At 36.8% G+C, this 15,423-nt stretch overlaps 1 protein-coding gene across 1 annotated transcript in view; it reads left to right on the forward strand.

Moving 5' to 3' along the window:
* The window catches only part of DNAH12 (dynein axonemal heavy chain 12), a 218,637-nt gene that overhangs the window by 118,861 nt on the left and 84,353 nt on the right, over window positions 1-15,423 (forward strand). Inside the window, exons 34-38 of the mRNA XM_067043844.1 lie at window positions 101-184; window positions 721-909; window positions 9,944-10,063; window positions 11,404-11,592; window positions 13,284-13,435. Coding sequence (XP_066899945.1) covers window positions 101-184; window positions 721-909; window positions 9,944-10,063; window positions 11,404-11,592; window positions 13,284-13,435 — 734 coding nt within the window. The remainder of the gene's footprint in view (window positions 1-100; window positions 185-720; window positions 910-9,943; window positions 10,064-11,403; window positions 11,593-13,283; window positions 13,436-15,423) is intronic.

Here is a 15,423-nt window from a genome sequence, read left to right on the forward strand (position 1 = left end):
CCATGATATCATAGGAGATATTTTAATAAATAGAATAAATTTTTACCTGAGAAGTTTGAGATTTTTAAAAAATAAACATTTGAAAAATTATTGTCTTCAGCTCTGCCTTATGAGTGGAGAAATAATTCAAATGTCCCCTCAAATGAGTCTCATCTTTGAAGCAATGGACCTTTCCCAGGCCTCAGTAAGTTCATAATTTAATATAACAGTAGTTTTTGTTTGTTCATTTATTCATTTGTTCACTTTGTCAGTAAGTACTTTTTATTATGTGTCAGAAAGTGAGTTAGGCACAAGGAATACAAAGATGAATAAGACACAGTGTATGCTCATTTAGGGAGGATGAGAACCATGCTAATAAATATATATATCCCAGTACAGATCTACATGTTAAGTGCTATAAGAATATGGAGGGGGTGAGCAGCCAAGAGAGGAATGGGTGGAGGAGGACGACAATAAAAAATGTTTGAGTGTTTGATCTGGTTTTGAGTGGTAAGACTTCTCCACAGAGACTGGTTGGGGCTGGGCATTCCAAATCATGACAGGATAACTTATAGAGACATGGAGCCATCTGGGGAACTGTAACTGCAAATGGTTTCATCTAGTGTATGTGAATGCTGTAGAGGAAGATAGGAGCCAGATCATGAAGGACCTTATAAGTCGTGCAAAGAATTAGTTAATAACTATCAAATTAGAAAAGGAAAACTTGTCTTTTTTCTGTAGCCTGCCACTGTAAGCCGCTGTGGCATGATTTATTTGGAGCCCTCACAATTGGGATGGCAACCACTTGTGTCTTCTTGGTTGAATTCACTGAAAGGACCTCTACAGGAACCAGATCATCAAGCTCTTCTGAGAGGACTTTTTGATTGGTTAATACAGCCCACTTTAAGTCTTCGTAAGAAAAAATGCAAGGTAACACTATAAGTCTCTTATACACTCAAATTTCTTTATTTTCCATTCAGTTTGACTAAGTCTAAAGTCAGAATGGTAGGATAAATAACTAAAATCAGTTTCTTCTTAGACATGTAGTATCCACTTTTTTAAAAAATGAAATATTTATTTTGACAATCCATGATTCACATGCAGTTGTAAGAAATAATACAGAGGGCTTCCCTGGTGGCGCAGTGGTTAAAATCCACCTGTCAATGCAGGGGACACGGGTTCGAGCCCTGGTCTGGGAAGATCCCACATGCCGCGGAGCAACTAAGCCCGTGTGCCACGACTACTGAGCCTGTGCTCTAGAGCCCGCGAGCCACAACTACTGAAGCCTGCGTGCTTCAGTACGCATGCTCCGCAACATGCTCTGCAACATGCGAAGCCACTGCAATGAGAAGTCTGCACACCGCAACGAAGAGTAGCCCCTGCTTGCCACAACGAGAGAAAAGCCCGCACGCAGCAATGGACACCCAACGCAGCCAAAAATAAATAAATAATTTTTTCTTTTAAAAGAAAGAATTAATACAGAGAGATCCCACATACATTTCACCTAATGTCCCCCCATGGTAACATTTTGCAAGACTGTATTATAATATCACAACAAGGATATTGACATTGATAATATCTATTGATATTATCTACATTTCCCTAGTTATACTTTTACTTTGGTGTGTGTGTGTTTGTGTGTGTGTGTGTGTGTGTGTGTATGTATGTGTGTGCATGCATTTAATTTTTTAAATTTTAAAAATAAAAGTTATAATACTTAAAGTGTACATGTTGATTTGATATACATATATGTAGTGAAATGATTACCACAGTCAAGTTAATTAACATATCTCCTCAAACAGTTAACATACTTTTGTGTGTGTGTGATGAGAGCACCTGAAATCTACTCTCTTAGCAAATTTCCAGTACTGATACATATTGTATCAATATTATTAACTAAAGTCATCATGTTGTACATTAGATCTCTAGACTTATTCATCCTGCATAGATATAACTTTGTACTATTTGCCCAGTATCTCCCCATTTCTCTCACCTCCCCACCCCTGGTAACCTGTTTTACTCTCTGCTTCTTTTTATGTGTTCAACTTTTAGATTTTGCATACAAGTGAGATCATGCAGTTTTTTCCTTTCTGTGTCTGGCTTATTTCGCTTAGCATAAAGTCCTCAAGTTTTGTTTATGTTGTTGAAAATGGCAGGATTTTCTTTTTTAAAAATGAATATTATTCCATTATATATATACCACAATATCTTTATCCATTCATCCACCAGGGGACACTTAGGTGTTTCCATATCTAGGCTATTGTGAATAATGCTTCAATGAACATGGGAGCACAGATATCTCTTTGAGGTACTTATTTCATTTCCTTTGGGTGCTGTATCTAGAGGAGGCAATGCTGGATCATATGGTAGTTCTATTTTTAGTTTTTTGAGGATCCTCTATACTGTTTTCCATAATGGCTGGACCAATTTACACTCCCACCACCAGTGCATGAGGGTTCTCTTTTCTCCACATTCTCACCAACACTTATTATCTTTTAGATAATACCCATCCTAACAGGTGTGAGGTGATATTTCATTGTGGTTTTGATTTGCATTTCCTTGATGATTAGTGAGGCTGAGTGGCTTTTCATATATGTGTTGGCCATTTTTATGTTGTTTCCAGAAAAAAATGTCTATTCAGGTCCTATGCCCATTTAAAAAATTGGGTTGTTTGTGTTTTTGCTGTTGAGTTGTATGAGTTCCTTATATATTTAGGATATTAATTCCTTATTATATATATGATTTGCAGATATTTTTCTCCCATTCAGTAGGTTGCCGTTTCATTTTTTGATGGTTTCCTTTGCTGTGCAGAAAAGCTTATTAGTTTGATGTAGTCCCACTTGTTTATTTTTGTATTTTTGCCTGAGCTTTTGATGTCATATCCAAAAAAATCATTGCCAAGCCAATGTCAAGGAGCTTCCCCCACACCCCACCATGTTTTCTTCTAGGAGTTTTATGGTTTCAGGTTTTACATTTAAGTCTAATCCATCTCAAGCTGATTTTTATGTCTAGTGCAAGGTAAGGGTCCCATTTCATTCATTTACATGTGGACATCCAGTTTTTTCAACACCAGTTATTAAGGAGACTATCCTTTCCTCATTGTATATTCTTGGCACCATTGCCAAAGATCAGCTGACCATATATGGTTGGGTTTATTTCTACTCTGTTCCACTGGTTTATATGTCCATTTTTATGCCTCTACCATTCTGTTTTGTACTAGAGCTTTGTAATTTGATTTGAAATCAGGAAGTGTGATGTCTCCAATTTTACTCTTCTCACTTAAGATTACTTTGGCTATTTGAGGTCTTTTGTGGTTCCATACAAATTTTAGAATTGTTTTTTCTATTTTTGTAAAAAATGTCATTGGAATATTGATAGTGATTGCATTGAATCTGTAGTTCACTTGGGTAGGATGGACATTCTTCCAATCCTTGAGCACAGAATATCTTTCCATTTATTTGTGTCTTCAGTTTCTTTCATTACTGTTTTATAGTTTTCAGTGTACAGATATTCCACTTCCTTGGTTAAATTTATTCTTAAGTATTTTATTCTTTTTGATGCTATCATAAATGGGATTGTTTTCTTGATTTCCTTTCTAAATAGGTCATTGTTGATGAAAGAAATGCATCAACATTTTTTGTGAGTTTGTTTTGTATCCTGCAGCTTTATTGAATTTATTAGTTCTAAAATGTTGTGTCCCCCTTCCCTCCCATCTCCGTGGAGTCTTTAGGGTTTCTACAAATAGGATTATGTCATCTGCAAAGAGATAAATTTACTTCTTCTTTTCTGATTTGCATGTCTTTTATTTCTTTTTCTTGTCTCGCTGTTCTTGCTAGTACTTCTGGCACTGTATTGCATAAAAGTGGTGAGAGGGGGCATCCTTGCCTTGTACCAGATCTTAGATGAAAAGCTTTCAGTTTTACCCAATTATGATTTTAACTCTGGGATTTTCATAAGTAGCCTTAATTTTGTTGCAGAGATTTTTATCAAGAATGGATATTGAACTTTGTCAAAATTTTTTTCTGAATCTCTTCAGATGATTATGTGATTTTATGTTTCATTCTGTTAATGTATTACATCACATTGATTGATTGGCATATGTTAAACCAACCTTGGATCCCAGGGATAAATCCCTCTTGTTTATGGTGTATTCTCTTTTTGATGAGTTGTTGAATTCAGTTTGCTAGTATTTTCTTGGGGATTTTTGCATCTACATTCATCAGAGATACTGACCTATAGGGGTTTTTTTTGTTTTTTTTTCTTGTGGTGGCTTTCTCTGGCTTTGATATTAGGATAATGCTGGCTTCAGAGAGTGAGTCCAGAAATATTCCCTCTACTTCTATGTTTGAGAAGGATTTTTATTAATTCTTTGAATGTTCGGTAGAATTGTGAAGCTGTGAAATCATCTGGCCCTGGGAATTTTTGTTGGGAAGTATTTGATTATGACTTCAGTCTCCTTATTTGTTATTGGTCTATTCAGGCTTTCTGTTTCTTCTCTATTCAGTTGTGGTAGGTTGTATGTTTCTAGGAATTTATCCATTTCTTCTAGATTATCCAATTTGTTTGCATATAATTGTTCATAGTAGTTCCTTATTATTTCTTTTTATTTCTGAGTCATCCATTGCAATGTCTCCTCTTTTGTTTCTGATTTTATTTATTTGAGTCTTCTCTCTTTTTTCTTGGTTAGTCTAGCTAAGGGTTTGTTTACTTAGTATATTTTTTCAAGAAACCAACTCTTAGTTTTGTTGATTTTTTTCTGTTGTTTTTCTAGTCTCTATTTGATTTATTCCTACTCTGATCTTTATTCTTTCCTTCCTTCTGCCAAATGTGAAATTAGTTTGCTCTTCTTTTTCTAGTTCTTTGAGGTGTAAAATTAGGTTGTTTATTTGAGATCTTTTTTCTTTCTTTTTCTTTTTTTGCGGTACGCGGGCCTCTCACTGTTGTGGCCTCTCCCGTTGTGGAGCACAGGCTCCGGACGCACAGGCTCAGTGGCCATGGCTCACGCGTCCAGCTGCTCCGTGGCACGTGGGATCTTCCCAGACCGGGGCACAAACCCGTGTCCCCTGCATCGGCAGGCAGACTCTCAACCACTGTGCCACCAGGGAAGCCCTCTTTTTTCTTTTTTAATGAAAGTGTTCATTGCTTTAAACTTCCTCTTAGTACTGCTTTTGGTGTACTTCATAAGTTTTGGTATATATTGTTTCCATTTTCATTTGTCTCAGGATATTTTTTGATTTCCTCTTTGACCCAGTGGTTGTACAAAAGTATGTTATTTAGTTTCCACATATTTGTGAATTTTCTCTTTTTTTTTTTCTGATTTCTAGTTTTAATCCATTGTGGTCAGAAAAGATACTTGGTATAATTTCAATCTTCTTAAGTTTCTTAAGACTTGTTTTGTGATCTAACATGGGGTCTATCCTAAAGAATATTCTTTGTGCACTGGAAAAGCATGTATATTCTTCTGCTCTTGGGTGAAAAGTTGTATATATGTCTGTTAGTTATATTTGGTCTATGGTGTTGTTCAAGTTCACTGTTTCTTTACTGATTTTCTGTCTGGATATTCTATCCCTTATTGAAAATGGGATATTGAAGCCTCCTAACATTATTGTATTGCTATCAGTCTCTCCTTTCATATCAGTTAGTATTTGTTTTATATACTTAGGTGCTCTGATGTTGGGTGCATATGTATTTACAGTTGCTTTATCTCCCTATTCAATTGATCATTTTATCATTATGTAATAATAACCTTCTTTGTCTCTAGAGACAGTTTTTGACTTAAAGTCTACTTCATATTATTTAATATAGCCATTCCTGCTTTCCTTTGGTTACCATTTGCATGGAATATCTTTTTCCATCCCTTCATATTCAGCCTATGTGTGTCCTTGAATCTAAAGTGAGTTTCTTATAGACACCATACACTTGGATCTTTGTTTATTTTATCTATTCAGCTGTTCTGTATCTTTTTACTGGGGAGTTTAACCTATTTACATTTAAACTATCTATTGATAGGAAAGAATTTACTATTGCTATTTTAAAAACTATTTTCTGTTTATCTTGTAGTTCTTTTATCCCTCTTTTCTTTCTTGCTGTCTTCCTTTGTGTTTTGCTTTGTTTTTTGTATTGATAGGATTTGATTCCTTTCTCTTTTTCTTTTGTGTAACTTCTATAAGTATTTGCTTTGTTGTTACCAAGGAGCTTACATATGTTATCTTAAAACAGGGTACTTTAAGCTGATAACAACTTAATTCATTTACATGTAAGAACTCTCCACTTTTATCCCTCCTTTCCCCACATTGTAGGCTATTGATGTCATAATTAACATTTATTTATAGTATGTAGCCATTAACATAATTTAGTTATAGTTGTTTTTAATACTTTTGTCCTTTAGCTTTTATAGTTGAATTAAAAGTGATTTACACAGCATCATTATAGCAATATCCACCTTTGGTTTTTTTTAATTTAATTTTATTTAGTTATTTATTTTTGTCTGTGTTGGGTCTTCATTGGTGTTTATGGGCTTTCTCTAGTTGTGGTGAGTGGGGACTACTCTTTGTTGTGGTTCAGGGGCTTCCCATTGTGGTGGCTTCTCTTGTTGCAGAGCACAGGCTGTAGGCTCATGGGCTTCAGTAGTTGTGGCACACGGGCTCAATAGTTGTGGCTTTGGGGCTCTAGAGCACAGTAGTTGTGGTGCATGGGCTTAGTTGCTCCATGGCATGTGGGATCTTCCCAGACCAGGGCTCAAACCCATGTCCCCTGCATTGGCAGGTGGATTCTTAACCACTGCACCACCAGGGAAGTCCCCACCACCCTGTGGTTTTATATTGCTGAAGTTACATCTGAATAACCCAGAGGTAAAATTTATTCCAGCTATATTCTTTGGATTAAAACTATAGTGGGGCTTTCCTGGTGGCACAGTGGTTGAGAGTCCGCCTGCTGATGCAGGGGACACGGTTTCGTGCCCTGGTCTGGGAAGATCCCACATGCTGTGAAGTGGCTGTGCCCATGAGCCATGGCCGCTGAGCCTGCGCGTCTGGAGCCTGTGCTCTGCAACGGGAGAGGCCACAACAGTGAGAGGCCCGTGTACCGCAAAAACAAACAAACAAATAAACCTCACATATACATATAGTGTTTTGTGAGAAAACTTTACATATTGTGTTAGTTTCCTGGGGCTGTTGTAACAAATTACTATAAACTTGGTGACTTAAAGCAACAGAAATTTATTCTGCCACAGTTCTGGGGCCAGAAGTCTGAAATCAAGGTGTTGGCAAGAATGTGCTTCCCCTGGTAACACTAAGGGAGACTCTTTCCTTATCTCTTCCAGCTTCTTTTGGCTCCAGCCTTTTTTGACTTGTGCCTGCGTAACTCTAGTCTTTTTCTTCATGTTCACATGGCCTTCTACTCTGTGTGTTTCTCCACTATGTGACTTTTTTTTTTTTTAACATCTTTATTGGAGTATAATTGTTTTACAATAGTGTGTTAGTTTTTCCTTTACAACAAACTGAATCAGTTATACATATACATATGTTCCCATATCTCTTCCCTCTTGCATCACCCTCTCTCCCACCCTCCCTATCCCACCCCTCTAGGTGGTCACAAAGCACAGAGGTGATCTCCCTGTGCTATGCAGCAGCTTCCCACTAGCTATCTAATTTACATTTGATAGTGTATATATGTCCCTGCCACTCTCTCACTTCGTCACAGCCCACCCTTCCCCCTCCCCATATCCTCAAGTCCATGCTCGAGTAAGTCTGTGCTTTATTCCCGTCCTACCACTAATCTCTTCATGACATTTTTTTCCCTTAGAGTCCATATATATGTGTTAGCATACGGTATTTGTTTTTCTCCTTCTGACTTACTTCACTCTGTATGACAGACTCCAGGTCCATCCACCTCATTATAAATAACTCAGTTTCATTTCTTTTTATGGCTGAGTAATATTCCATTGTATATATGTGCCACATCTTCTTTATCCATTCATCTGTTGATGGACACTTAGGTTGCTTCCATGTCCTGGCTATTGTAAATAGAGCTGCAATGAACATTTTGGTACATGAGTCTTTCTGAATTATGGTTTTCTCAGGGTATATGCCCAGTAGTGGGATTGCTGGGTCGTATGGTAGTTCTATTTGTAGTTTTTTAAGGAACCTCCATACTGTTCTCCATAGCGGCTGTATCAATTTACATTCCCACCAGCAGTGCAAGAGGGTTCCCTTTTCTCCGTGACTTTTATAAGGATTTATTACTTTGAATTTAGGACCCACCAGATAATCCAGAATGATCTCCTCATCTTGAGACTTTAACTTAATTACATTTTCAAAGACCCTTTTTCCAAATAAGATCACCTTTGTGGCTTCCTGGGATTAGGATGTGGATATATCTTTTGGGGGACCACCACATAATAGAGAAGGGAAAAGAGTATTCAGTAGATTTTCATCCTAAAATACTATTTTGGAAATCGGAAAAATATCCTGCATAAAATAAAAGAAGACAATTTCACTTTATGAAGATTCTATACAACCTCTCATAGAAAAAATAAACAAATAATCATTTTTCAGTTTTTAAAATTTTAAAGCTAATACTATACATTGTAAAAAATACAAAATAAACAATCTTTCTGATAATGAGTGATAGATTTTTTTTTTTTTTTTTTTTTTGCGGTATGCGGGCCTCTCACTGTTGTGGCCTCTCCCATTGCGGAGCACAGGCTCCGGACGCTCAGGCTCAGCGGCCATGGCTCACGGGCTTAGTTGCTCCGCGGCATGTGGGATCTTCCCGGACCAGGGCACGAACCCGTGTCTCCTGCATCGGCAGGCGGATTCTCAACCACTGCGCCACCAGGGAAGCCCGAGTGATAGATTTTATTTTCATAATTCATTCCCATATTTTCCATAGCCAGTTAGTCCCCAGCATCTATTGATGTTTCCCTCATTGCTAACTTTCGTATCTGTCTTCTCCTCTCCATCGCAGTTCCTCTGAACACACCCCTGCATCCTGTCATAATAGCTTCAGTTCTGAACTTCATCCTTTCCTGCCTGAATCAATACAATAGAGCTACTCTGGTCCAGTCTACATCCTGCTACCAGAATGAGGATTCCAAAACACAAATTTCTTCCTTTAGCCCCCTACTTAAAACCCTCCATTGGAACCCTCTTCATCTTAGCATGACATCCTTAACATAGCCTATGAAGCCTTTCAGGATCTGACCCCTGTCTGCTTCTCAGGTTTTATTTCTTGCCATTCCTCTTTCACACCCTCTTTTCACATCCTACAGAATCCCTTTAATACTCTGTGTCCACTCACATCTTCATGTCTGTATATATGTTGTTTCCCTTGCCTTGAACATTATTCCCTTCTGCACCTGGTTAACTCACACTTTCCTTCCAAATTCATCTCAGCTATTCCTTCATATGGGAAATCTTCCTTGATTATTCCTCTCCTATTTCCCTCCTTGTTTTCTTACCTGGGTCTGGGCTAATTGTTTATCCCAAGTATTCTAGTAGCCTCACACTACCTTGGGACTTCCTCTGTCATGTCATTATTATACCATATTATTTTAGTCTATTTAATTTCAATACCACTTCTTTTCAGAGATCATGTGTTTTATTTTCATATCTCCTAGCTTGGTATATAGGTATACTGTGTTTTTGATAAATGTTTGTTGAATAAACAGATGAATAAATGGATTTTATAAACTTAATTTCTACTCTCTCTAGAGCATTGTTTATTCTCTTACTAGTTTTCATTTCTCAAAGAATTCAGAATAAAAATATGTTTTGCACAACTGTGTAATGTAATATGCTAGACTAAAGTATTTGAGAGATTTTTATCATGCCTACAATTTAAATTCCTTAAGTTTAAATTTTATAAAGACCTTAGGAAAACTACATTTTTTAATGAAATGTTTATTTTCTTTTATTATATAAATAAGATGAAAATAAAGTATCTTATTCTTTTCACTTTGAAGGAACTGATTCCTACAAGCGATAGCAATGTAGTTGTATCTCTCACACGCCTCTTTGAAGTACTACTCTGTAACGTGGTAGAAAATGATCCTACCAGCAAGCACATTCGTGTTTGGATTATGGTTGGTTTTATACTTATTGTGTTTTTTAATTATGGAATAAAATATGCCTCTGCAAATGATACTTGTGTTGAGAAAGACATTACAAGACATAGAGCTGTTTTTTGGTGAGCACCAAAAGAATACCTGAAGACATTAAAGTTGCCCTGACCTGGTATTCTGATTTAAAAAACAATTTAGAGAAAGTAAAATATGTCAGAATGAATCAAGACACCCTATTACTTATGAAAGATAATAATTTGATAAACACTTAATAAGGTGACAATATTAAACCAGTATGGACTTCAGGTGAATTGATCTTGTCTAAATGTTAAGCTAGAGTGTAGGCTACAACAAACTGGCTACGAAAGACTAGGAGCAGGCATCCAACCAGCTGGGTGGAGCATTGCAGGCAGAATTCATAGAGGATATATGTAGGAAGGAGTCAGTGGTCCAGGTTAGTTTATGTATAGAGATCAGAGAATGGCAGAGAATAAGGCTCTCAGGGAGCCAAAGGAAAGAGGTGTTCTGTACTCTTCCCTGGTCTATGCTACTTTCCTATCCACCACCTTTTTCTCAAATGCCTCGATCACCTCTTTCAGTCTATCTTCTATTCTACTCTGTGGTAATAGCAGTTCCCTCCCATGGTTTTCCCTTCACTTTGTTGCCACAGAAAATTTTCTCTTATAATATTTTTGATAGATTTTTCTAACTAGATAAGGCATGCACCTAGAGCAAAATTCAAAAGGCAAAAGTAAGTTTTCCACCCATACCAGTCCCCCAGCCACCCTCAAGGCAACCACTATTACCAGTGCCTCATGTAACCTGCTAGAGATATTTGATGCATATCCTCTTCTATATGTATACATACTTTATACATGTTAGCATACTGTACATACTGATTTGCATCTTTTCTCACAATATATTTTGGAGATCTTTCCATATCAGTATTGGGTTATCTTTTTTTTTTTTTTTAAAGAGCTACACGTATTCCAGTGTATGTAGCATATTCCAATTAAGCTGACTTCTATTGAAGAACATTTGGGTTGCTTCAGATATTTTGCTACCACAAACAGTGTTGCAGTAAATATTCTTGTACATATATCGTTTTGTCCAGTGGGAATATATTTGAAGATAAACTCCTAAAAGAGAAATTCCTAGGTTATTTGGCATGAGAATTTTAATTTAGATACATAGTTCCAGACGAATGATTAGTTATGTGACTTAGATGTGCTCCATTCTACTTTATTTGTAAATCTGACCTTTTCCAATAGATTAATCAGAACTTAATATACTATATTTTAGTTACTCTATTAAAATTTTCTTTTAAATAGTTTAAATTAATTTTTCTTTTTAACCAACAGGCTTGCTTTATATTTTCTTTGATTTGGTCCATTGGAGGAAGTTGTGATACAGATGGTCGCATTGTTTTTGACATTTACATACGATTAGTCATACTGGGAAAAGATGAAAGCAACCCAATACCTGACTCTGTGGGTAAATGGGAATGCCACTTTGATGAAAAAGGCCTAGTCTATGACTACATGTATGAGGTATGATATAAAATGCTTGTTATGATAAGCTGTAAAACACAAAGTCTTAGATCAGCAGTCAAAACTGTTGTTCACATCCTAGAGTTACTTTGACTCCTGTGGTTAGCATTTTAGTCCCTTCTCTTTAGTTTCTCCTCCTATAATTTGTGGACAGTATAGATAAACTTACTTTGAGAATATTTTATAACTTCAGATTTAAATTAAATCTATTTTCTCCAATTTAAAAAAGAATTCACAAGAAGACTCTTTTAAACAGTAAGCATTTGCATAATTATTTGATTCATGCAAATTTTTCTTCACAGAGCCATAAGATCTGGATAGAGACTTATTACAATTTTACCTAAACCTAGAAACACAACTTCCTAGCACAGCCAGGACTTGTACACAGCTCTCCTGATTGCCAGTGCAAAAATCTTTCCCTAAAACCATGTTAACACAGAATTTTAAGAATATGACCAGAAAGAGAGTTTCATCCTCATTAGTCACAGTGGGAAGTCAATAGAATAATCTCTAAAACTAAAAAATCAAGAAGTGATAACACAAGCATATTCTTTAACAATTGAAGGTAAATATCAAAAATATCTAGCTTAAAGAGGCAAAGGTAGTTGCTGTTAGAGAGGAGAAAATAAGAGTGGGAAACTGCTGTTTTTCCTTAACCTTGTAAACTTTTGACTCTAAAATAGTGCATAAATAACTTTGATAAAAATAAAAGCTAAAACCTAAGAAATTAAGAATATGAATTACTGAAGAAACACTCACCCAAACTTGCAAAATTACCGTCACCCAGACACAAACCATATACATATATGACTTGCCAGAAAATATTTAAAGATTCTTAGATGCCAGCCATAGCACTGAAGTCCAAGAGACCTCCTTCTTTGCCAGGTGCTAACTCTTTTGTTGATTGAGGGTGAAAGGCCTTAGGATCTCCAGGGAAGGGCAGGACAACTTGGAGAGGAAGGTATCTGTGTGGGCGAGGGTGGATTCCCTAATCGGGATCACTTAGCGTATCAAGACAGCAGCTATTTAGCCCCTGGTTCAGAAGAACTTCAATAATGTAACAATCAGTCCAGCCATTCCAATATGTCCTGACTGAATATCAGCCTGGATCAATATGCCAAAGAGAATAATTTTAAAGAAACAAATATGAGTTTATTTGATATTTTGTTTCTAGTTAGATTATTGCCCATTTACTTTAAAGTATGAAAACATTAAGCCAAAGTCCTGTCAATTGTAACTTCAGCCACATCAGAGTGGCTCTCAGGTAAATTCTTGATATATGCACAAGGACATCTTGAAGGCAGTCTGGAAAGATTAGAGTGTTAAGAGGACAGGGACTTCCCTGGTGGCGCAGTGGTTAAGAATGCACCTGCTAATGTAGGGGACATGGGTTAGATCCCTGATCTGGGAAGATCCCACATGCCATGGATCAACTAAGCCCATGTGCCACAACTACTGAGCCTGCACTCTAGAGCCTGCAAGCCACAACTACTGAGCCCATGCACCGCAACTACTGAAGGCTGAGTGCCTAGGGCCCATGCTCTGCAACAAGAGAAGCCACCGTATTTCACAATAAAAATGAGGAAAACGCTGTAAAGTTTTTAAAAGCAAATATGATAACTGTACTAAAAAGAGCCTTTTAGATAGCAAGTGCATGGTTATAATACTTTAAAATTTATGTTCTCTTATAGTTGAAAAACCGAGGTCGCTGGATCCACTGGAATGAATTAATTAAAAGTACTAATTTAGGAGATAAATGTGTCAAGATTCAAGATATCATAGTCCCTACAATGGATACAATTAGATATACATTTCTAATGGATTTGAGTATTACCTATGCAAAGTAAGAAACTCTATTATAAACATGCATTTTAAATATTATAGCACCTTTCTAATAGGATCATAGGATTTTAAAAAATAAATTTATTTATTTATTTTTTATTTATTTTTGGCTGCGTAAGGTCTTTGTTGCTGCACGCGGGCTTTCTCTAGTTGCAGCGAGTGGGGGCTACTCTTTGTTGTGGTGTGCGGGCTTCTCATTGCAGTGGCTTTTCTTGTTGCGGAGCACGGGCTCTAGGTGCACGGGCTTCAGTAGTTGTGGCACGTGGGCTCAGTCGTTGTGGCTTGCGGAGTCTAGAGAGCAGGCTCAGTAGTTGTGGCGCATGGGCTTAGTTGCTCCGCGGCAAGTGGGATCTTCCCGGACCAGGGCTCGAACCCATGTCCCCTGAATTGGCAGGCAGATTCTTAACCACTGTGCCACCAGGGAAGACTAGGATCATAGGATTTTTGAAGTGAACTTTGAGGTCAACCATTTTCAGATAACTAGGACCCTGAGGGACTAATTGACATTTCCATAGTGACATCTGTTACTAGTGGTAAACCTGAAATCCAGGTTTCCTATTGCCCACTTCAAAGTCTTTACCATCATTCTTTGTTGTCTCATAAGCCATCTTTTTCTTTTAAATAGCAGATTAAAAGTAAGATACAGTTAAAAAGGTATGCATTCTAATCACAGGTTCATTTTACTCCTGAGGGATCAGACTAACCATGATCCACATTTTCCCATTTGGCATTTTTGAGATATGTCTTATGCTAGTTCTTCATAACTTAAGATGAACATAAAAGACTCAGACTTATATAAGAAGAGCACATCAAAAAAGATGAAAAGCCTAGCACATACCATAGACATATCCATACCAATTTTCTTAATAACACTTTTATAGTTATTTTTCTTTGAAACACTAGCCATAATTTATCATTAATATTATTTAAGCTGGGGCTTCCCTGGTGGCACAGTGGTTAAGAATCTGCCTCCCAATGCACGGGACATGGGTTCGAGCTCTGGTCTGGGACGGTCCCACATGCCACGGAGCAACTAAGCCCATGTGCCCCAATTACTGAGCCTGCACTCTAGAGCCCGTCAGCCACAACTACTGAGCCTGTGGGCCACAACTACTGAAGTCCACGTGCCTAGAGCCCCTGCTCCACAACAGGAGAAGCCACAGCAATGAGAAGCCCGCGCACCACAACAAAGAGTAGCCCCCACTCACCGCACCTAGAGAAAGCCTGCGTGCAGCAATGAAGACCCAACGCAGTCAAAAGTAAAAAAATAAATAAATAAAATTATATTTTAAAAATTATTTAAACTGGACAAGCTTACATAATATGCATGAATGTCATGGTTTATTTGTTTTTGATGAAGAACCTGTCTCTGAGTGAATTTTGTGACAGTTTTATCCTGTTTAATTAAAAAAAAGAAAAATAGCTTATGAGGGAACATTATTTTATCCCTATTTTGTATCCATAGTTGCATTTTTGCATTTAGAGGCTAATATTAAAAACTTCATTAAGCAAGGAAGGTACTTGTCAATTCTGGGAAATTCCTGTTACAGGAATTCTCTTGTTCCATGAACCATTTGTCAGAATAATGCTTTTAAATGAATAAGTACAAACATAGGATTATAAAGCAAACCACATATTAAAATATATTTATTAAAATATTGAACAAATTTGAGCTATAGGAGTAATAATGTGCTTTTTATTAACACATTAAATAATAAGATCTAGCAGTGAGTCTGATGATCATAATTTTGAAGAAGCAATGGGCATAAGTGATATTTTTGAGATATCTCTAACAATTGTAATATTTAGTATAATATCTGTGATTTCTATTGATGACAAATATTATCAATATTATTATTGATAATAAAGTACACAGGTACTACATTATAAATTGCTCCATTTCAGTTAAGGGTAGTGAAAGTAAAGGTATAAACTCTATGTCATCTAAGTTCACAAACTCTCAATACTGTGTAAGAATTTCTTCAGTTT

The sequence above is a fragment of the Kogia breviceps genome, chromosome 10 (genome assembly GCF_026419965.1).
Source record: "Kogia breviceps isolate mKogBre1 chromosome 10, mKogBre1 haplotype 1, whole genome shotgun sequence".
NCBI classification, from domain to species: Eukaryota; Metazoa; Chordata; class Mammalia; order Artiodactyla; family Physeteridae; genus Kogia; species Kogia breviceps.